The sequence below is a fragment of the Ciona robusta genome, chromosome 11 (assembly GCF_009617815.1).
Source record: "Ciona robusta chromosome 11, ASM961781v2".
Classification (NCBI taxonomy): domain Eukaryota; kingdom Metazoa; phylum Chordata; class Ascidiacea; order Phlebobranchia; family Cionidae; genus Ciona; species Ciona robusta.
Genome location: NC_143245.1, coordinates 457,363 through 480,733, shown reverse-complemented (window position 1 = coordinate 480,733; position 23,371 = coordinate 457,363). Strand labels below are relative to the sequence as shown.

Below are 23,371 nucleotides of genomic sequence, written 5' to 3'. Positions count from 1 at the left end.
ATTTTCTGTACTTAGTTGTTGCGGCGTTACTGTGTCCCAGGGATAACAACTTTGAAAATCCGCATGTTCCGATATCACTTCTTCGTCAATGGAGCTTTGATCGTCGGCTGGGTTTGTAAAAGAGATGTCACTTATAGCAGACATTTGGGACAAATTCAACATATTATCAAATTCCACTGCCTTCTTTTTGGGGGTGGACGTGATGTTCTTGGCAAGTGAGCGATCGATCGGTCGTTCTGCGTCTGGTGCTGGATTCACGTCGTAATCGTAGTCCTTCGGCCTGGGACGTTTTCTGCCTGATTTTGTTTCTTTGTTGCGACTTTTTCTTATCATCTGTGATAAAGAATATGTTGAAGTGTCTCGAGTTTGACTTTCTGGCAACTGCAAAGACATTTGTACTGCAATTAAGTGAAAGCATCTTCCCGTGCTGCTACAGGAGCATCGCGATGGCAAAGGAAACAACTTAACACTGTGGACTTGCTTGGTCATGGGATGATTTACAGAAAATGATGATGTTGCTGCTGAATAACCGATGAGTCCTTCTTTTACACACCGACGGGCTAATCCTCGTTGTGTGAGACGATAATGTTGTCCTTTCTCCACAGTTGGTACAATTACTGGTTCCTTCGTCAGCATTTCTTGCACAATATTCTCCAAGTTTACGATGGCGGGTAAAGAGATATTTTTTCTTGGTATTACGTAACTTTGAAATTGTTTCTTTAGTTGGTAATCACCAAACCCGGACTTCCCCCTTTCGAATTCATACATGTAATAATCCTGCATTTGTTGAAAGGCCAGCATCATCGAATCGATAGGCAATTCTTTATGATCCGTCATTGACTTAATGACGTGGTTCATTGACTCACTAATGTTATTTGTCACCACACCATTTTGGAATGCTGCAAACTTCCCGGTGACGAACTTGCAAGCATGCTCTATTAAATCGTTGTGAAGATTTTTTTGGTAGTAATCCTTAAATATCTGTGTCCAGTTGCTTGAAAATGTTTCATAAAGCGTATCATATGTTTCCTTTGTTGGTGAATTAATTAATCTTTCTACATCATCTTTCAGAACTTTAATGTCGTCACGCGTGCTATCATGCTGTTTTATCCAACGTTCGACGTCTTTGAGAATGTGGTTGGTGCAAAATACGTTAGTCAGTTTGGGAAAGAGCTTCTTCAAACTTCCCGTTAATCCCTTTTCTCTATCCGTAATAAACGGAACGTGGTTTGACTTGTTCAATGCAATTGCTGGAAGGATTTCGGACAGAAACAATTTATGGTGTTTTATGAATTTCCGGCTATGCAGGAAAAAAGCCACAGGGAAAATGGGGTCGCCGTCAAACAAGACATTTCTGGCAACAATTATGGAAACATAAAAGTCTCCCAAACAAAATGTGGTATCGTATGAAACAGATTGTTTGAGCTCACGATTTTGCGTGGATAAATTTACTAGCTCTTTGGTTGTCGTAATTACCTTGTCTGATGCCAAAAATATTAGGAGTTCTGGATATGCTGTAAAATTTTTAACAAAGGTTTCAGTTTGAATGGCAAATTCAATTGCGCTGAAATATTCATCGTGAGTTATCCGACGCTTGACCGCTTCATTGTACTGCACGTTCTGACATTGTTTCCTATCACGTGGCCGATCAACTGGCATGCGATCCGCCGGTCCTCCGCTCTTCTCCGTCTGCAGTTCAGTATACACTTTAATTGGTTTCTTTACTTTAGTTTCGGTACCAATTCGATCTATGACTGTCTTCATTGTTGGAAAATAAATTCCTGTTTTGCTTTTCGCATTACCATGAACGGTATCTGAGTATATTGACGAGTCGCCAAAATAATGTACCAAGCATACTGGTGCAGAATCTGTCTGTGAGGCGTTAAGTAGCGTAAAAACATGCCTTTGAAAGCCATCACATGTCACTCTGCCTTTCTTTTCAGGATGCTTAAGTTTGTAATACCTCCGCAAAATTCCAAGGCCTAAATTTTTATAGCATCCCACATAGACAAATCGATATTGATCGCAATTAAAATCGTTTTTTGATCTTTTAGATGTTCCTTGAAAATAATACCCATATCCTGCTGGTGGTTGGACGGCAGGAACATTGCTAATTTGGGTTGGATGTTTTAGCAACTTAGCCGCATCTTCCAGTGGTAATGACTCATTTTCCAAATTGATTAAATAATCAGTCATTTTAAAACGTTGCAAATATAAGACTATATGCTCATATGTCCTTATAATTACATGCAAACAAACCACAATCATCAAACACAAAACAAACACCATCGGTAAAATAGCTGACAAAATGTATCACCTGTACAACAAACCCTGGCTGCAATAAAAACTGCCTCGCACTTTTGATTTCGCAAACAACTGAACTTCTGATGCATTGCTTTTGGTAAGAGAAATGGCTAAAGCTCATATTATTTTTACACAATTTTAATCAGATCTCACATCACGCATGTCAGAAGTTCAGAACGACTGTTATCTAGCTCAGCATGGTTCTTCCGAATTGGTATGGGCGATTTCGCGTAAACAGATCCATTATGACGTCGCTTTCTAACTTGACGTGCTGGGTCAAACCAACGAAACAAAGGAATCATTTCTGCACTCCCACAAAACAATTTAGGGCCCATCAGCAATGTCTTTTTGATTGCACTTAAAACACATTCCCGTAATTTTCTCGTAACTGGTGTAGGCTTGAAACAAGCATAAAACACATTCCCGTAACTTTACCGTAACTGGTGTAGGCTTGAAACAAGCATAAAACACATTCCCGTAACTTTACCGTAACTGGTAAATACCTAAAACAAGCATAAAACACATTCCCGTAACTGTAATTTGCTTAAAACACATTCCCGTAACCTTCCCGTAACTGGTAAATCTTTACAACAAGCATAAAACATATTCCCGTAATTTTCCCGTAACTGTAATATGCTTAAAACACATTCCCGTAGCTTTCCCGTAACTGGTAAATACCTAAAACAAGCATAAAACACATTCCCGTAACTTTCCCGTAACTGGTGTAGGCTTGAAACACATTCCCGTAACCTTCCCGTAACTGGTAAATACTTAAAACAAGCATAAAACACATTCTCGTAACCTTCCTGTAACTGTAATATGCTTAAAACACATTCCCGTAACCTTCCCGTAACTGGCAAATACCTAAAACAACCATAAAACATATTCCCCTAATTTTCCCGTAACTGTAATATGCTTAAAACACATTCCCGTAACCTTCCCGTAACTGGCAAATACCTAAAACAACCATAAAACATATTTCCGTAATTTTCCCGTAACTGTAATATGCTTAAAACACATTCCCGTAACTTTCCCGTAACTGGAATATGCTTAAAACACATTCCCGTAACTTTCCCGTAACTGGTAAATACCTAAAACCTAAAACAAGCATAAAACACATTCCCGTAATTTTCCCGTAACTGGTGTAGGCTTGAAACAAGCATAAAACACATTCCCGTAATTTTCCCGTAACTGGTGTAGGCTTGAAACAAGCATAAAACACATTCCCGTAATTTTCCCGTAACAGTTGTAGGCTTGAAACAAGCTTAAAACACATTCCCGTAACTTTCCCGTAACTGGTAAATACCTAAAACAAGCATAAAACTTATTGCCGTAATTGGTGTAGGCTTAAAACAAGCTTAAAACACATTCCCGTAAGTTCCCGTGTTCCCGTAAATTAGTTTGCAGTTTTTCCCGTCTTTTCCGTATTTCCGTATTCCCGTAAATTAGATTGCGATTCCCGTCGTTCCCGTATTTCCGTATTCCCGTAAATTAGTATTACCCTTCTTAATCACAGCAAAGGAAGCCTAAATACTAAGGGCAACTTGGTCATGCCCAACACCCGGATCATTGCTTAATATAACACTATGTTATTTAGATTGGAACCTGTTGTTGTATTTTTCCATCCTCAGTGACCATCCAATGTGTGCTCCCATCAACCTTCATTAAGTAAAGAACAAACAGGAAAATTTTAAACATTTTCCTATTTTCAAAAGAAACTAAAACAAAGAGAATTATTATACAAAGAGTAGCTGTCGTATCATAAACTAACCAACCATGATACAGTTTATATGTCTGTTAGAAAGTAAAAATAAACCAAATTCGGTGCTAGTGAAGAATCTACCCCCCCACCTTATTTGCTAACCACTAACCCCTATAACCACTAACCCCCTAACCATCAACACCTAACCCCCTAACCACCAACCACTAACACTTTTCCCCGAGCCTATTCTGTTATGTACCGGAAGATTCATCACTAGTGCCCAAATTTAAAAAATAAAGTTTTGATAAAGATTTGTAACCAAAATTTTAACCAAAACAAAACTTTAAATTTATATATTTTGACTCTTTTTCCCCGTTTTTCATTCCCTATACTTTCTACATACTGTATAGTTTATACTGTATGTTTGGTTTGATATAACAGACAAGGAAATAGCGTTTGAACTCAAAGTAACGACATCAGCGTTCCGGCGTTGCTTCCGCATGGCTTATAATAATGAACCTACGTAGTCTATTATACGTAACAATGCATATACTGTGTTTGTACGCGTAGCTTTTCCGGTGCGTAATTCGCAACAGTTAATTACAAATGTGGTTTTAGTTAAAAGTTGTTTGTTTATCTGACCATGGTCTATGTGTTGACAAACAGGTTTTACCAACGAATGGCAGACGCAAAATTCTTTTATTTTGCTTGTGCATACGTTTTCGTATAATGTAGAACGTAACGTAAAAGAACATACAGGACGAAAACCGGAAAAAAATTATTCCACATAGGCAACATTTTTATAAAAGTTTACTTATAACGACCATAATATAGTATAAACCTCGAGGTTGTGAATATTCCTATTTACTATATCCTCTCATTCAAGTTTTACAAATTCTTAAACCTACGAAAAATAAACAAGGGCGTCATTCGGGGAATCACCTTTATTATAGAAATAACATGTTTTACGATAGAAACGCTGTTTTATAAAAAATGTTTTTTTATTAATAAAACACTTCTAAAATGCAGCCGAAAAAAAAAAACAAAGATGTTGTAAGAAAACACTTTCGGTCTTTTCATAAATATGCTGTGCAATAAAAATAAATTAAAACAGCAAAGTTTCTTTTCAAAACTTCATAGGTAAAAAGTTCTATGGTTTTGGATGCTAAAACTTTCCTTAAATTCCAGCAGGTAACATGTTTTATGATTTACAATCTCGTTGTAGATAATTGTTCATTTTGTTTAGAAGACCATGATCGCCACCATGCAACAGCATCAGCAATTGACACAAAACTAATATCATTCCCAAACTTTTCATAAAATTCTCCTCGTTCTAAAGTTAAGATCACATCAGCTGTAAAAATAAATTAAATTTTAATGCCATTAATAAATAAATGGCATTATTTTATCCCTACGGTCTAATTACAAAGATTGGCAAATTTACAAAGGCAAAGAGACGACAAGTAGTAAAACAACAGTTTATAGACAAAACAGAGTCTGTTTATATACTGACTCTGAGACAAAACACAAGAAGAAATATGAAAAGGTTTATAATAATGCAAAAAAGAACTTACAACAAAGGTTAGCAAATACAATTGTGACGTCAAGACTTCTATAATCAGCAACAACCTGGTAAAACATGTTGAATGCAAAATATATTTATAAAGCTCATCTAAGTAACATTATAACATAACTTTTTCACATTATAACATAATCTCCTCGATAACAAAAACCATATTATGTAAGAAAAGGAATCAACAACACGAACAACAGTCGATAAAACATGCTATGGATAAAAGAAGTTTATTCACTTCATGCTTTACATTTCAAAACCCCTGTTTCTAAAAACTACAATTACAAATAAATTTTAAATAAAATATTTTTTTAATGACCTACCTTTTTCAAAAACTTTAAACCAACACTGTCGATAAAACTCATTAAAGAACAATCGATAATAATACAAGATGGTTTCTCATCAGCTTTATCCATTTCAATCTCATCTGTGAGATTGATAATATTTATATAATATACACAGTATAACTATTACACTATATTCAGGATCTGGAAACACTTAACAGACAAATCACCCACAAAATTACATACATGGTAACTCGTAAGCGGGCACGAGGTGTATGAAACAGAACACCCGTGTTATAATGACTGTCGTTGCCCCGCCATGTGAGGATAAATAATTTACATATGTGGTAACTCGTAAGCGGGCACGAGGTGTATGAAACAGAACACCCGTGTTATAACAACTGTCGCTGTCCCGCCATGCGAGGATAAAAAAGGTTCTATTCATTTATTCAAACTTAAACCTACTATCGTTTTCTTGGTTGTTACAACTTTGATCTCCAGCTTCATCAACTTCAAGAGCCTTGTTCTGTATTGAAGTAACTTTTAATTAAAAAAAGAGATTCTGCTATTTGTTGCTACCAGAGATAAGGGAATATAAAAGTAGATAGCTCTTTTAAAAATCTTATTTTTTTACCTTCTGCTTAGCAATAACAACAAAACACATCTTGATGTAAGATCAGAGAAATACCCATATATAACAACTATTTACTAGCTCCTTTCAATTCAAAAACTGCTAAATTATATAACTTTCAAAAAATTATATAAGAACAATATTAAATATGATATTCACTGTTTCGCATTTCTTCTTTTTCCCTTCATTCTCTCGCTTTGAGATTTCTATTGCTGGATTCAAACCACTAGCGCCAACTAGTAAACAGAATAATTTATCTTTGTTTGCGAAATATAAAGGCCCGTTGAATCTCACTATTTGTGGGGCTGTGCAGTTTGTATGCTGGAAAATAAACAAAGTTTTAACTTGTTAAGTACACTCGATAATGAGCCAACTGTAGTTTAAATCAGAAGTTCCTGAGTGCTGTCAGACATCAATCATGTATAATGGTTAAGGATCATCAGCAGATTCTTTGTTAAGGATCATCAGCAGATTCTTTGTTATATCCGGTATTTACATTATATATATATATACCATTTTATTTGTTCAAGAATTATCCATAAAAAAAAAGAAATTCACTTTATATTACTGCCAACTCTTTCTTCATAAAGTATTTTAAACATTATACATTTCTGTCCTTAATCCTACTTTTATACCTATTTATTAAATCAACCAACAATAGAGATGACATATTCAAACATAACCATGTATTCTACCTTATGTGAAGAACACTTGGTGTAGATTTCACTATTTTGGTATTGAGACAAAACTTGTGATCCCACAAACTGTGTTCGGAACACCACACATAGTAGAGAGAATGAAACGCCAACCACTAAGCCATATACCTGTGTGTAAAGTAGCTTTGATTTGTTGTATTTCAAAGCAAAGCTGCTCATAAAGCAAAGTAACAATGTTTGTTCTGCACGACTCATATCAAGTTAAAATATCAAAGCAAGTTGAAAGAAAGTTAGAAATGAAGCTGAATTGCAACAAGAACGTTATTCCTAAACGTTGTTCCCGAAGCCCGATAAATATATTTTACTAGAATGGCGTTCCAATAGTTGCGAGATACTTTAAATGCAGATTGTCTCTTGACTTTCGTCTCAAAATAATTAAGCATTGCGGGTGATTTTAGTTCACATATGCTCCACATTGTAACTCACAAAATATAACATATTAATTCCTGCATGGTGGGGCACCGACAGTTGTTATACCACAGGTATTCTGTTTCATACACCTCGTGCCCACTTAGGAGTTACCACTTAAGTAACTTTGTTGGTGATTGTTTCTGTATGGCTGATAATTTGAACAACCCATTAGTGACTACTGGGTTGGAGCAATTGTCGTAGAGTGTCTTGCCCAAGGACACATACGCCCACAATGGTAGCGGCATCGAGCCTTAAACCTATGACACCTCTTAGTTAGAAGCGGACCTGCTAATCAACCGTGTTTCTAATACTCACCACATCAAGGAAGATGGTTCCCAGACACGTCACCATCCAAACTGTTCCATCCAATTTACTTGTCCTCCAATAAGGTTTGAAATCGCGAGCTTTTCTCAACATTCCTTTGATCGCAACGGCTATGATGGCAGCCAGACATGCCTTGGAAAATATACAAGTAATTTACATTGTGTCTTTACATGGCACTTTCAACTGTTTTTTAACTCTATATGACTTATTGTAGGTTTAAGCTACACATGTATTCGATACTTTTTCTCAGATAGTTTTTACCTGTAACGTGTTTTAACAACTGTTGTTTTGTTGCTTATTTCCTGCCTTCTGGTATTTTAATTATTAATCTGTTTTCTTTAATGAGACAAATAAATATTATGGGATATTATATGTAAAGTCATAAACAATAATACCACACCACACATAACTTATATAAACATTAGATATTGGTAGCATTTATCTCTTAAACTTAATCCCATACTTACTGTAGGAATGGTTCTGAACAAAGGACCAATCACCAGCAGAACCAACAACATCATAATTGCTGATATTATTCCAACTAACTGGGTTTTACCTCCACTGTCAACCTGGGAGAGACATTATATTATAAAATAACAGCCATTAGTTATGGATAAAACCTACACACAGCTTTGGGTGGCATGAGCCGTATAAGCCAATAGAGATACCCGCATATTAGATATCAAATGTCCCCTTAAATATAACCAGTTTCTAAAATGCAATAAAACAAATAATTAATTTTAATAATAAAACCATAAAGTCACATATGATGTATCATTTCTCACAAATCAGTTTATACGTATAACGATACTTAAACAGATAATTATTAATATTATTGCAAAACATGAAATAATTAGTTTAATAACCATCATACCTGCACACAACTCCTAGACATTGATGGAAATGCAGGGAAACAGAAGAAGAAAGAAGAAACCAAGTTACTCGCTCCAAATGCAACTAATTCCTGTAAGTTGGAATATTAAGGATACTATGTTCAAAGCTCGATGCTGCTACTATTGTGTACATGTATTTTGGCTAAGACACAACAGTAATTGCTCCAACTCAGTTATTATTAATGGGTTGTGCAAATTGTCATTCATACAGAAACAATCCCCACAAAGTTACATACATGGTAACTCATGAGGGGTATAAACCAATGTTGACGCCATGTGGGTCTAAACAAGTTACATTAATTCAGTCATTGGAATTATATAATGACAGCAAATCCACGCAGTTTCAGTAAAAGGAAGGATACATAATCTCCATTCACTTACCTGGTTTGGCCGTATCTTGTACCCAAAGTTGTTTGCAAATATTTTCGCGATTGAAACAGCGACAGAATACCCGACAATTGCGATTGGAATTGCGTGCCCGATTATTGTGGAAAACTTGTCAACAGGTGGCGGTGTCGGGACGGGTAATCCGCTCGGTATTTCACCGATGATTTTAACGTTGTAACGATCCTCAAGATTTACTGCATAAGATATCCCGGTACCAAGAATCACCTGGGAGACAACGTAGTGTAAGCTAGAACTTTTAAATTTAATGTCAGCAAGTAATATTACCCACAAAGTTACATACATGGCAACTCGTTAGCTGGCACAAGGTGTATGAAACAGAACACCCGTGTTATAACGACTGTCGTTGTCCCAACATGCAAGGATAAATAAGTTACATACGTGGTAACTTGTAAGCTAGCACAAAGTGAACGGAACAGAAAACCTGTCACTTTCCGGCCATGCAAGGAAAAGTTACATTTATTCATTCAATAACCTAACTTATCACAAAACAGCATAGATAGTTACAGCGAGGCATACAGACATACTAATTCTAACATCTCACATTAAATAATTATTATTACTGGGAGACCATGTAGTGATTTTGAGCTATAGAAATGGGACAATAGTAACCTGTAGCCAAAAAAAACTTAAATGTGATGAAACACATTATACTTGATATTCATTATACATTAAAATCCACCAAAATGAAGTTTGGTATAACGGCATAATAATCCAAATGTGTCACATCACAAATAAACATTAAAATGATTTGTTAACAAATATACCTGTTGTATGGTGAAATGCTGTTGTTATAGCAGAGGGCTCAATTTTTAACACAATTTATTTATCGCTTCATAAACAGTAGCGAAGTTTAGGTTACTTAGTACAACGAAGAGAAGGAAATTAGCAACAGTGTTTATATACACGCTGCAGGTAAAACTGCTTAAATAAAGGTGTAAAAACAACGTGGCTGCTAAACCCGCGTTCCAGTATAAGTTAAGTCATATTGAGTTGTTTTAATTAAAATAATTAAAGATGTAAATGGGAGAAAAATTGTCCGGAAGAAAAGAAGATTAATAATATTTAACTTACCACAATAATTTCTCCTGGTACGGGAATCCCCAGGGGAAGTTTCTTCTTAAACCTTTCGTTCACTTCTTTTACACTTAGCAGAAATATGATGCATATACATGAAATTACAACGGTTGATGCCGTTCGTGTTTTCCCAAAGTCATCCAAAGTTGTAAGAGCTATCACTACATCTCTAATCACCTGGGTGGAAATTGTTTAAATCTGTGGTTGAATAATTGTTACTTACTTATTCTCACATGAACACTACATTGCTTACAAACTATATCACTCACCCATACTATGTTAAGAGGACCAGAATAACTTCCAACTTTGACCCCAAATAACCCTTTAAGTTGCGACACAAACACATGGGCCGCCGCACCACACGTGAAGCCGCTGATCATGGGGTCCGATAGATAGATCACAATCGATCCAAGGTTCAATAAACTTAAACCAAGCTGGAAATAAATATTGCATTTTTAAACAACAAATCAAAATATTAAATATAGTTGGTGGGGTAAAATGGGACGTTTTTTCATTCTCTGTTCTTATCACATTTGTTAGAAAAGAATTATATAACCGTAGCCACGTGATTGGAAAAAGATTGTTGTTGATTGTTTAAAACACGAACAGGAAATGTGGGAAATTATGTGCCAAACTTCCCATCTTACCCCACAGTAGCCTACCATATTAAATAAAGAAGAGCGTTGCATCAATGCCATGAACAAACACTAATGCTATAAAGGAAATCTTAGAACTAAACCAGTTAAACTATGTGTAGTTTTAATTGAATTACGACTTACGAGAAAAATCCCCGTGAGAAAAGCCCCTGCAGTTCCTAACATGATTCTTTCGTCATAGACGGCTTCCCACGCTACTTGCTCCATGCTGCTGTTAGTGGTGGAGTTGGTGAACTGGGGATCGGGGACCAAAGTTGAAACAGCTGATCCCAACATAAGGCTGGTGATGGCGAAAGATCCTGCGATAAAATGTGGGGTTTAAATACACACAAACGCTCACGAAGGGCCTTAAGACCTCTGGGTTAGAGGCTAGCGCCAACCACCAAGCCATGGCCCCGCATTAAAATAAGTGCCCCGAGTGAGGATCGAACTCACGACCTTGAGATTATGAGACTCACGCGCTGCCTACTGCGCCATCGAGGCGGGCGGGGGGCGCAAACGATAATTGTTATATACTACGGTGGGGTAAGATGGGACCTGTTTTCGTTCTGTTTCATCGTCACATTTGGTAGTAAACAAAGAATTTTTACAGATAAAACAAATATACAAACAAGTTTTTCGATAAAACGCGTGATCGTTACACCGTGCAAGTACCGTATATAATGTAACTAATCGTTTAGAAAAATTGTAGCTCCGTGCAGAATAGTGTATTATAAATGGATTAGCGCTCCGCATACGCACAAATATTTGCCTAGAGGCGTGTATACGGTATATACAGCGTGATAGATTAAAAACATGTTTATTTGGCTCAATGTGGAGTTGTGTTACAATTAACATCCGATGGAAACATTAGATTAAAATGTTTTAGGACTCTACCCGTCATCGTTGTGTTTAATCAGTAACTGTGAAAAAAGTTTTTTTCTACCGCAATAAATTGGTCAATCTTTTAGACTCTTTAGAAGCAATTAGAGACTATTGGATTGAACAAATGGCGTTTAGTGTCTTGTCCAAGTGCTATTGTCGGGGTAAAACCAAAGTAGCTATATCACAGAGATTGCTCAAACATTGTAAAAATGTGTCTTATGTCCAACAGCATGAAAATTGTAAACAAGACACTTTTTAAAAATTGTGGCAAAAACTACTTTGGTTTATCTCGACGATATACGCATAATAGTAGCAGGGTCGTGTCTCGAACCCGTTTCCACTTGGCAAGAAGTAGGCGCGTCAAACCATAAATACTGAAATCCCCAAAGTGACTATATAGTATACTATGGTTAAACTGTGACACGGCGCCATTCAAAAGTTTTATAAATGTATAGTGGGGTGGGGGAAGATGGAACACCTTTAGCACAAGATATATAAATATCCTGATCGTGTTTTAAACAATTAACAACGGTTTATACGGGAGTCGTAAGGATATGGTTTTATATATCTTTGAATGTTCTTTGTTTACTACCGAAATGTACGAGAAAATAGAATGAAAAGTTGTCCCATCTTCCCCCATCCTACTATATTTAATGTTGTTTCACAATATGTAGATGCAATGCCTACTTACCCATGGACACGTGCCGTGAAGTACCGAGTATTAAATACAACAAGACGGGAAAGAACGCGTTGTAGAGTCCGTATATTGGGTGTTGGCCAGCTAATAAGGCGTATGACATACCTAGTATATTAGTTCAATAAGGTACAACGTGTATGGGCACAAATAGTTTGGTTTTGAATATATTTTTATAAACAATTTATCTATAGCTTTTAAAACATATACAAAGGCAGTCTTGAAATGGAAGCGTTTTGATATTCACTAACGCAATGCTATAACGTAACGAGATATATTTATTCGATTAATTTCTTTATTTGACACTGAGTTTAAGCAATTTGACATTTAACTCATTTATACGACCACAATGGTAGCAGCGTCGAGTCTCGCGCCCACACCAAGTGGGCTGGCCATTAGGCGCTGGTCAAAACCACACACACCACACATATATATACACGACGTACCAACCTTGAGGTATTTGCATAACTCCTACGGTCACTCCACTGATGACGTCAGCTAGCAACCACCCTTTGACGTCATACTTCGGTAACCATGCAAACAACGGGAATAAATTAAGAAAGAAAGTTTTCGCTGCTTTCCCAGGGTTGTCAACTTTTGACTTGCAATGACTTTTCACTTTTCTTTTCATCGTGTCCATTATTTCAGAATCGTGTAACGTCACATCGATGACGTCATGATCGTTCAGAAAGGGACGGTCGACTACAATTCGACGTAAATTATCACTTTCCATGATTTATTTTGATCTAGTCTGCATTGTGAAAGTAAAACGTATAAATCCTTTTTAATTAAGAACTGAATGAATGAAACTTATTTAACTTCGCATGGTGGGGCAACTACAGTCGTTATAACATGGGTGTTCTGTCTCATACACCTCGTGCTCGCTAAGCAGTACCTCGCCTACCAAAGACCCATGAACTCTGCACTTACATAGTAAGACGCACCAACAACTTTGTCATGGCTAAAAAGTTGTAAAATGGTCAATCTACACCAAACAGTAATAACTAGAGTAAGTCACTTTTCCACCCCCCTTTATATAAGCTGGACAAATCCACTTTAAAAACAATGACGTCATCAAAGTACACTCGAAACTGGAAATGCCCAGATAATGGTCGGCGCCAACAACAACGTATATTCATTCATTCTCATTCGACCATACGCTATACCAACTCTTAAAATATTAGAACCGTATTTCACTGAGGAATAAAATAAGTTTTATTTAACTATCTGAAAACTAAGTTCAAACAGATAAAACAACGAAGAGAAAAGAATCAGCGGCAAAACAACAGTTGTTAAAACACGCTATGGATGAAATGTGCGGGAAAGAGTGTAAGTTAAAAAGTTCGACTGTTGCACGAAATATAAACTCGTGATCAAGTTGTTATTAAGTCAAACTTGAAGTTTTGTTTTGCACAACAACATACAGTAAAGTGGGGAAGACGGGACATCTTTTTATTCTATTTTCTCGTCCCATTTGGTAGTAAACAAAGAACATTCAAAGTATTATAAAACCGTATCTTCACAAATCGCATAAACCGTTGTTACTTGTTTAAAATACGAACAAGATGTTTGGATATTATGTGCTGAAGGTGTCCCATCTCCTCCCACCCTACTATATAGGCCTTGACAATCTCTTATACAAACAAACGAAGTTAAAACCCTACTTTAAAATCTAAAGTTTTCAATATCGAAGAAAACAATTGTACTCGCCATGGTATCATAACAACACATAAACCTATACATAGTAAGGTGGGGAAAGATGGGACACCTTTAGCACATAATATCCAAATATCATTAACAACTGTCTATGGAAGTCGTGAGGATACGGTTTTACATTTACATTTCTTTAAATGTTCTTTGTTAACTACCAAATGAGACGAGGAATAGAATAACAGGTGTTCCATCTTGCCCCACCTTACTACATTGGTATTTCACTCTACTTCATTATTATTGCTAAGCTATAAACAAAAGACTCTTAGATCACTTTCATGCTTGTATTACTAAAATGTTAGCGGTAATAAGAAAGCTAGCAAGCCGCCGCTGACCAGATTGCTTTAAACGATCACAAGAAATCAAGACTACTTAAACACCTCGTGGTGAACCGGCTTGACCGCTTCCTGTAATCGGGATATTCGACCTTATTTATTGCGGATAAAACATCGGCCGCAGGTGTATGAGGCTAATCTATATTTCTTTAAGTAAGCGAGATTGTAGCAACATCGTTAATCAGGGTATTGCATCGTAGTTGCACGCCGCGGGCACATTGGTTAGCACGCCTGTCTCTAACCCAGTATGTGTTCTTGGGCAAGACACTTAACGGTAATTGCTCCAGCCCAGTGATTACTATAATGAAAAAACAATCACCCACAAAGTTACACACGTGGTAACTTGTAAGCGGGCACGAGGTGTATGAAACAGAACACCTGTGTTATAACGACTGTCGTTTTCTCGCCACGTGATGATAAATAAGTTACGTTTATTCTAAATTTCTTTATTATACTACGTTCACACCAACTGTGATACATTCCGTCAACCTGGCCTTTCTCGTTGCATCATAACAGAATACACCGAGTGTTACTAAATATGCAGCAAGCAAATGTCCAACTTATGTTGTACCAATGATATATTTTCACAACAACAACCATCATCAGTCTCTTATTCCTATTAACTATTTCTCCGAACTTTTGACCGTATATGGCGTGTTTTAACGACTTTCACTTTTATGCTAATTCACTTCTCTGCGTTGAACAAATATTTTGTTCTTCTCCATCGTTTTTGAAATAAAAATGATGTTATAAAGTAAGGTGGGGAAGATGGGACACCTTTTTATTCTTCTTTCACGTCCCTTTTGGTAGTAAACAAAGAACATAAGGAATTATATAACCGTATCCTCACGACTCCCATATACCTTTGTTAATTGTTTAAAACACGATCAGAATATTATTTGGACATTATGTGACAAAGGTGTCCCGTCTTCCCCCACTCTACTATATATATTCAAATAACACTGCTGTGTATTTAGTAGCATTGGTGTATTCTGCCCTTACATCTAGTAAACTCGCTACTGCAATGCACTGCACTGCACTGTATACTACACTGTTTTCAAGCAGTTCTTTTGAACAAACTGTTTTACTGCAGAATGCCGGTAGCCGCAGGGAAAACGTTAAGAACGCAGGAATAATTATTTCTCGCCTAATGATAATAACGGCATCCTGTGTCGTGGTACAGCGGTTAACTCCAACCCAGAGATTACGAGTTCAAGGTTTGATTAAGCTACCATTGTAGGCGTGTGTGTCCTTGAGCAAGAAACGGCAATTGCTCCAACCCAGTGGTCACGCTAAATACCCTCTGTAAGTACTGGAGAGTAAACGCGATGTTACTCCAGGTAACAAATATATCACAGCAAGTGCAGAAAGGTGTTTGTTTTTATTAAAATATAATATGGGTATACATAAAACACAGTGAACTAACAAGCACTAAAATCTAGAAAAACGTTTGAAAATAAATTTTGTGCAAAGGGTATTATGACGTCATAAGTAACAAGGTCTGTTATGTCACACGGGTTGTTTAATTTTAAAACATTGGAATATTACAAGCAGCTTTTATTTTGAGTCAACTCCTTGGTTTAATCTTAAGTTACGTCACTTTTAATGGTGCCACCTGGGATGACGTCACTTCTGATGACGTTATTATTCTGATGGAACATGGTCGTTGTCAAAGAAAAGTTTGTAAGACATCGTTTCCTTGGACACAACTGCGATTTCGGCGTTCAGTTTGTTGAAACTTCCCTCGAGGTGTCCGTTAGACGGCGCCCCGTCCCCGTTGAAGAACACGGGCGACTTCTGCGAGCGTGGGGAGAGCTTGATGCCTTCACCTGATACTTCAGTATGGGAGGGTTTGGGGTTCAAGGTTTCCAATCTTTTCGGTAGCTTCGATTTGAATTTTTTTTTCGAAGCTGATGAGATTGGCTTTGGCGCCATCCGCTGGTCGGAACGAGCCGTCGGTTTCTTCTTCCCAGATTTCCCGCTTCTTCTGCTTATACTTGGTGGTTTCTTAACAGGAAAGTCCCCGTTTGGTGGGGGTAAGTCGGAGCGCTCTACTGGAAGGAAGATGGGTTTTTGTGAAACGCTGAGTGGTTGGACCGACATTGAAGGGGGGTTGTTAAAGTAGATCGAGTTCGTGAATAAAGATTGGTTGTCTTGGGTGTAATAGCGGGGTTTTGATGGGGTTGTGGGGATAGTTACCACCCCTCCTGGTCCCACAACTACTTTGTGGGTGCTAGGAACCCCTATTAAAGGGGGTTGGGTGATATGGGGGCTCCTACCCCTATGTACTGACGGGGGCTTGCTGATATGGGGGCTGATGATGTCTTTACCCCTCGGGGCTCGAGAGGGGGCTTTAGATTTGTTCCAGATGATCGATTTAGGAGGCGGGGGTAACTTAGCTTCATGGGGTTCTTCGGTCAACCCGTAAAATTCGGGTAACATCGGGCTGAAGTTGATTTCTCTACTGATGGGTGTTTCGGTGAGGCTGCCTCGGAATAACTCCGAGTCAGAGTTGCTTCCCGGGCCAAATATGCTCGAGGGTGAGTTGGAAAACCCGGGTTCTGGGTTCGATCGTGAGGTTTGGTACAAACCATGGGGTTTCTGGTGAACCCCTGCGTTTGTGAAGCTCAAAGTCACATGAGATTCCTCCCGTGAATTATCGTGAGTCAGATCATCATGAGCGTGAAAAGAATGCATCTGGCTCACGGACAATGACGATAATGAGTTCTTGGTACTTCCGTTCACAGCGGCGCGAATCAGGTTCTTTTGTCTACGCATGACGTCGGACCTTGTTGGTCCGTTTTGTACGACAGCTCGCACAGATGAAGTGGCGGAGGAACTGGTTTTAACCGGAACCAACCGGTTTGTTGATTGGATTGTGTTCCGGTTGGTTTGTCGTCCGTAACCTGATGACGCCACAATGGGTTTGGTGACGTCAGTATTGGAACGACTGCAATATTTATAGAACATTTCATTTATATATTTGTACAGTCCTTAGTCGCCAGTTAAATTAAAACAAAAAAATAAATTATATATAAATATATATATATAAAAAAAATTAAAAAAATACTTGAAACAAACCCCGTTCTTAAACTGTTGTTGCCGTTGTTGTTGTTATTATTGTTGCTTGTGGTACCATTACCACCATTCCCCACTCCACTTGTATTTGCAGCCACTCTCGTGCTAATGCGTCCCATCTTTCGGGGTAAGATGGGATTTCCACGTGAACTTCTAACATATCTGCAAAACAACAAAGTTCAACATGAATATTATGCACTTCTTACTGCTGTTTTTGATGTAATTACCAATCTTTAATAAACAACATTAATACGATTTAAGGTATAATAGGGTGGAGAAAAATGGGACATCTTTTCATTCTATTTTTATGCCCATTTGGAAGTAAACAAAGAACTTTCAAGGAGTTATAAAACCGCTCCCATAGACCATTGTTTGTTTTGTCAATCACAGCAAATTCTGTATGTTAAGCAACAGGCCCAAAGTGAATTATGCCATGTAATTTAGGATTCCCAATATATATAGTTAACCCCCACCTTAACATCCATAGTCGCAGATTCTCGTATGTTGCAAACTCTGAATGTAATATCCTCGACCATGGATTGGCTTGTAGCATATCAAGGGCGGCTACACCAAGGGCTCGACCAACTTCCTCAAATATTTCAGGTGTGTATTTGGGTGGGAAACCTGTCAATCAAACAACACCTGTCAATCAAACAACATTTATCAACCAAACACAACCTGTCAAACAAATACAACCTGTCAATCAAACAACACCTGTCAATCAAACATAACCTGTCAAACGAACACACCTGTCAGTCAAAAAACAGATGTCTAATCACCCTAAAATGTATACGCACATTCTATACAACATGGGGTGGGGACCTACGCTACAGCAAAGCCACTTTGTAACCTATTGGTATAGGCACAAACATATACAAGTTACCCCATTGCCCTGACAAGGTTGGCCCAATACTGTAAACTAAAGCCAAATACTTCATATGAGTGAAGTCCCTGAGAAACTGGGACTTCGACATGAGTTGATCCAAACATTGTATCCTAGCATTAAACCAATGCCAATCCAAGTTAACTCACCAGCAGGTGGGGGTGGTGTTGCCCTCCCGTTATCGTGGCTTGCTTGCGCAACGCAGTTAACCGTACGTCCCGTGTTGTAATTACATTCAAGTGTATAGCTGTGTATGAGGCCTGCAAGCTGTGTGGGGAAGGTGGGGTTAGAAGTCATATATATATATTGAAATGTTAAACATTTAGCCAACCTGCCCAAGTACACAAACATCTATCAGTATTATGCCATAAACGCGGCATCTTTTGGTCACAATATCTAACTGCTAGCTTAGTACAACTTCAGATCTACTCTCAGTGACCCCAAAGGGCCAGTTTACGGACAGCGTTCCCTTCATGGTCGCAAACAATCCGGGGGATGCCGGACGCTTTGGGAAAGTATAACAATGTATTAATAATCTACCTTAAACATGGCCACCCTCCCGCTCCCCTCCTTTGACATTCCATCGCGCTTATCCTTGAGGTACATGTTACGCTCCGTGAAGTTGCATCCGTTGAAATCAAAGTGCGCCGTGTTCATCGAGACTAACTTCGGGAAGAGAAGGTTGTCGACCTGTGATAAAATTGTTGCGTGTTTTAAAGACAAATGTTTTTCTGTTGATTTTCTGTTTGGTTTTTTAATTAAAACAGAACACTCGTGTTATAACGGCTGTTGTTGCCCTGTCACGAGGGAATAAACAAGTTTCTTTATTCATTTAATGCGTCAGTGTGAATGGTTTATTTAACACTTTAACCTAAATAATCACTTACAAAGTTACATACATGGTAACTTGTAAGCGGGCACTAAGTGTATGAAACAGAACACCCGTGTTATTACAACTGTCGTTGCCCTGCCATGCGAGGATAAATAAGTTACATACGTGGTAACTTGTAAGCAGGCATGAGGTGTATAAAACAAAACACCTGTGTTATAACAACTGTATTTTCCCAACATGCAAGGATTTAGTGAGTTACACTAATTACACTATATTTGTATGGTTCACACAACATAACCAACCTGGCCATCCTCCGATTCAATATGGTTCCCGTATATGAAACAACCACGTTTCGAAGCATGTCCGTGCAGATCAACATAGAATGCCACTCCGCTTTCACGAGGGCCCACACTCAACAAGTCACCCGTGAAAGGTCTATATGGGGTTTCCTTCACCATCCTCGGGTGTTTGTGGCCGAGCACATCCTTCTTGTGCCCGTCAACCTTGATATGTAAAAAAAAAATATTGAACAGAAAACTAAACCAGAACAAACCAAGTAATAACTTTTTTTTAATAAATCTTATACATTTATTCTTTCATTATCGGATAATCTAAAGTTATAACTAAGTTGTGCAATTTTGCACACTATACAAGGTGGCTTAATTTATAAAACCCATTAGTGACTGCAAGGTTGGTTGGGACAGTTGTTATTAATTGTCTTGCCAAGGTCAAACAATGATTGTAGCCATAATGAAATCATTGCAACCACTGCACTAATAGCACAAGCAACAATACTACATCTACCACAAACAACACACTTTGGCACGATTCTAAAGCTTTTTGAACTTTTTTAAATAGAAAGTACAACTAGATTATCAACAACATCAGCGACCACATTAGCAACAATAACCCATCAACCACAAACCCCACCTTAAGTTCAAGTTTATCGAACGATTCGATATAATCCCCCAACCCCAGCCTTTCCTCAGCCCCCTTTTCCACAGGGGAATCACCCCCTTTCACCCACGTTTCTCCTTTTTCCTCAGGCTCAACCAGGTTGGTAGTTTTATAATAATGATGGTAGAACAAAATAAGCGAACTCGCAGCGAAAATTGACGCATGGTTTTCGGGGTCAGGGTTCAAATACACCCGGTTTAAATTGACCCCCTTCTGATCGGTACGGTAGTGACCCCTGTACACCCCATCAGGGTTCAACATGGGGATTAATTTGAAGATGAATCTGAAAATATAGATCAGATTATCAAGTAAGAACATAATGCTGTTAAAAATTGTTGGTACAACGCTTTAAACTGTTTTTTTTTGTTATACAAACATTTCACAAACCTGCTGAAATAAAAAACAGGATTTTTCATGCTTTGCAGTACATTTGACTTCATTTTGACAACAATTACAGTAAAAATACACAAACATTGCTTTAACAATCAACATAAAAAAAGGTGATAAAAAAAAGGCCAAAGTAAAAATAACTACATATTTATACTGCAGCAGTAATGTCTAGCTAGCAACGGCATGCCCCACCATAGCACCTCACTTGTATAGAATATATTAAGCAACAAACCTTTGCCTTAGTTGTTCAGCCCTTGGATCGTTTTCTTTGAGAATAAACTTAAGGAACCCGTTAAACACGAAGCTGGCGGGAGTTTCACCGGGATGGACTCGACTACTTAGGAAATAAACTCTTTTGCTGTGGAACCTGTGGTTAAGGTGAAGTTATATAGTTTAGTTGTTGGATGTTAAACCATAGTAACAGTGCTTTGGGTTACATGTCCCAGGTTCAAGGCCCAATGCTGCCACCATGTGGGCCATTGTGGGGAAAACACTTAACCACAAAATTGTTCATCACTCATTGATTTTGTTTTACAAATTTGTATTAATTATTTTATACAGTAACCTTCTTATCAAAAACCAACAAGAAAACCATACGACACAAACACACAACATGACGAAACCTGTGACATCTTGGTGTTGCTTTATCAGGAAACAATTTCTCGATTCTTGGCTCGCGATCCCATAACATGTTCTTACATGAAGTGATCGTTATAAGGTCGATCCTACGCTGGTCGATTGACTTACACGCCAACTCACGATGGTAATAAATATCACTATCACCGCCCTCCTTTGGTTTAAGGTTGACACAGTGGGAAAACTTCTGGTCCAAAGCCTGGAGGTTATGTTGGTTTGTAGGTTATTTAGTTGGGGAGATGGGCAACTCTAACCTAAAGTAATTTCGTCTACAGTGGGACCTCACTTTTTATGAGAGAAGGAACCTACTGTGGTACTTTACATAAACACTATGATGATTTGTTACATTGTTGGGGATGATGGGCCAACCCTGGCATGAATCCAAATCTCATGGTGTGCCTCACTGTGTCTCTGTGAGGGTGAGGTTCCTAATGTATATAAATAGTAGGACCACCCCACATTGGGTTTAGAGATCTTACTATAACTCGTAACACCAATAGTGAAGTTTTTACAAAAAGAGTACCAAAAATAATCTTTTTTTTGCAGAGTAAGCTATTTTTCATTTTCCTTTATGCTTATTCAAAAAAAGGTTTATGGTAAATTGTGAAAGATATTCAAAAAGTTGTTGCAACAGAAGTTTTAGAAACACCAAACCATCTACAACACATATATTACCTCCAGTGTTTCTTGACATTCTGTATATGTATATGGGTAACAGAAAGCAAAGTACGTCGTTCCACCTCGGTTTTCAGAGAATCTGTGTGTGAATGACAACATGAACTGCCCGTCAACCACTTGGTGCGTCGGCCGATCACGAATTCTTTCCCAGCGAGGTTTGGAAGGGACTGTTTTTACCAGGGGCGACATTCCTTGGCTGTACAGTTTGCCCTGTAACATATGCATTCATGTATTAACTAATACTATATTAATATATAAATGTAACAAAAGCATTAATGTATTAACTGTATCGCAGCACTATATTTGTACATTAAAGTTTACAGTTTATTAAACGTGAATAAATACATTGATTGGTGAAACTAACTTACATAACTGAATTTTCCAACAATAACTATATGAAGATTGGAGTGTTTTATTTAATGTTTATGAACATTAATTTATACTTATTAAAAATAAACCTTAATATAAATGTGACTCGTATAACACCTGAGTGGTGTACCTTCAACTAAAATGTTGCACATACCTGTCTATTGAGATTCACAATATTTAATTTAATCAGTTTGTTTGGTGCATAACCACGGATCCCAAAATAAAACCAAGATCGATTTCCGTTCTCGTAAGCTGTTCCAGCGCAATCAGGTTTCGTCCAAATATTAAACTCATAATCAGGATTTAATGTACATCCGTACAGCGTGATTCCGTTGCCACTGTCGCTGTCACTGTCCGAATGATCAGCTTTTTCGACTTTAGCGAGATTTCCGGAGTCAAATTTGGAAGTAAACAACAACCCACCGCATCTAAACTCCATTTTAACCAGTTTTTAGACGTTCAAACATGAAACATCAAAAACAAGTTTTCCGGTTTTAGGTGCTTCACCTTGGTATCCAGGAACTAGAGGTGTCCGGAGTCAGAAATTTTGGACTCCTGCTCCAATCCGACTCCGAAACTTTTGACTCCGACTCCGCTCCTGCTCCGAAATTTTTTTTTTAAATCAAATCCGACTCCGCTCCTGCTCCGAAAAAAAATTGTTTGTTTATTTAATGCAAAACTATGTTATGAAAACACAAGTCTGGTACATTATGTACATAAATTCAGATTTATTTGAACACAAGTAACAACAGTAAACTTTATAAAACACAAGTAACAACAGTATTAAAAGAACATTTATAATAAAAGTGTGGCATTTTAAAAATAACAATTATAAAACTTAAAAATTAATTGTTTTCTACACTGTTTAAAACAATAAGTGAATCTAGTGAAGAAGCAGATAATTGGGACCTCTTTTTGGAAACAGTATTCCCACAAAAACTAAATGCCCTTTCACTAGACGCACTTGAT

At 37.7% G+C, this 23,371-nt stretch overlaps 3 protein-coding genes and 1 non-coding gene across 4 annotated transcripts in view; all 4 read right to left on the bottom strand.

Annotated features, from left to right (window-relative positions):
* Positions 1 to 4,057, bottom strand: part of LOC149727536 (tetratricopeptide repeat protein 17-like) — a 28,260-nt gene extending 24,203 nt beyond the window's left edge. The window contains exon 1 of the mRNA XM_089889087.1: positions 3,910 to 4,057. Coding sequence (XP_089745213.1) covers positions 3,910 to 4,002 — 93 coding nt within the window. The 5' untranslated portion in view covers positions 4,003 to 4,057. The remainder of the gene's footprint in view (positions 1 to 3,909) is intronic.
* Positions 4,058 to 4,935: 878 nt separating this feature from the next.
* On the bottom strand, positions 4,936 to 13,312 carry LOC149727534 (prestin-like). The gene is made up of 15 exons (XM_089889089.1): positions 12,985 to 13,312; positions 12,532 to 12,642; positions 11,100 to 11,275; positions 10,590 to 10,754; positions 10,318 to 10,497; positions 9,220 to 9,450; positions 8,820 to 8,909; positions 8,413 to 8,514; positions 7,937 to 8,077; positions 7,190 to 7,318; positions 6,654 to 6,815; positions 6,329 to 6,389; positions 5,903 to 6,006; positions 5,581 to 5,635; positions 4,936 to 5,360 (listed from the first exon to the last, which is right to left on the bottom strand). Exons 1-15 carry the CDS (start codon positions 13,265 to 13,267, stop codon positions 5,215 to 5,217), a joined length of 2,136 nt encoding a protein of 711 aa, XP_089745215.1. The 5' UTR covers positions 13,268 to 13,312; the 3' UTR covers positions 4,936 to 5,214.
* Trnam-cau (transfer RNA methionine (anticodon CAU)) lies at positions 11,387 to 11,459 on the bottom strand. Its single transcript has one exon. It is a non-coding gene; the product is annotated as a tRNA-Met (tRNA).
* A 2,632-nt stretch (positions 13,313 to 15,944) lies between the features above and the next one.
* Positions 15,945 to 22,915, bottom strand: LOC149727533 (cytosolic carboxypeptidase-like protein 5). The gene is made up of 11 exons (XM_089889088.1): positions 22,557 to 22,915; positions 22,031 to 22,243; positions 21,343 to 21,554; positions 20,952 to 21,086; positions 20,303 to 20,612; positions 19,675 to 19,875; positions 19,081 to 19,230; positions 18,690 to 18,807; positions 18,131 to 18,281; positions 17,661 to 17,819; positions 15,945 to 17,529 (listed from the first exon to the last, which is right to left on the bottom strand). The coding sequence occupies exons 1-11, from the start codon at positions 22,839 to 22,841 to the stop codon at positions 16,224 to 16,226; spliced, it is 3,240 nt and encodes a 1,079-aa protein (XP_089745214.1). The 5' UTR covers positions 22,842 to 22,915; the 3' UTR covers positions 15,945 to 16,223.
* Positions 22,916 to 23,371: the final 456 nt, after the last annotated feature.

Excerpts from the sequence above, each read along its gene's own strand:
- LOC149727533 (XM_089889088.1), bottom strand. The coding sequence starts at position 22,841 with ATGGAGTTTAGATGCGGTGGGTTGTTGTTTACTTCCAAATTTGACTCC. Across the intron at positions 20,613-20,951 it reads GCTGAACAACTAAGGCAAAG|ATTCATCTTCAAATTAATCC; the intron begins GTTTGTTGCTTA and ends CTATATTTTCAG. Across the intron at positions 17,530-17,660 it reads AACAACAGTTTAAGAACGGG|TCGTTCCAATACTGACGTCA; the intron begins GTTTGTTTCAAG and ends TAAATATTGCAG.
- LOC149727534 (XM_089889089.1), bottom strand. The coding sequence starts at position 13,267 with ATGGAAAGTGATAATTTACGTCGAATTGTAGTCGACCGTCCCTTTCTG. Across the intron at positions 9,451-10,317 it reads TACCAGGAGAAATTATTGTG|GTGATTCTTGGTACCGGGAT; the intron begins GTAAGTTAAATA and ends GTTGTCTCCCAG. Across the intron at positions 7,319-7,936 it reads GAACCATCTTCCTTGATGTG|GTATATGGCTTAGTGGTTGG; the intron begins GTGAGTATTAGA and ends CTTTACACACAG.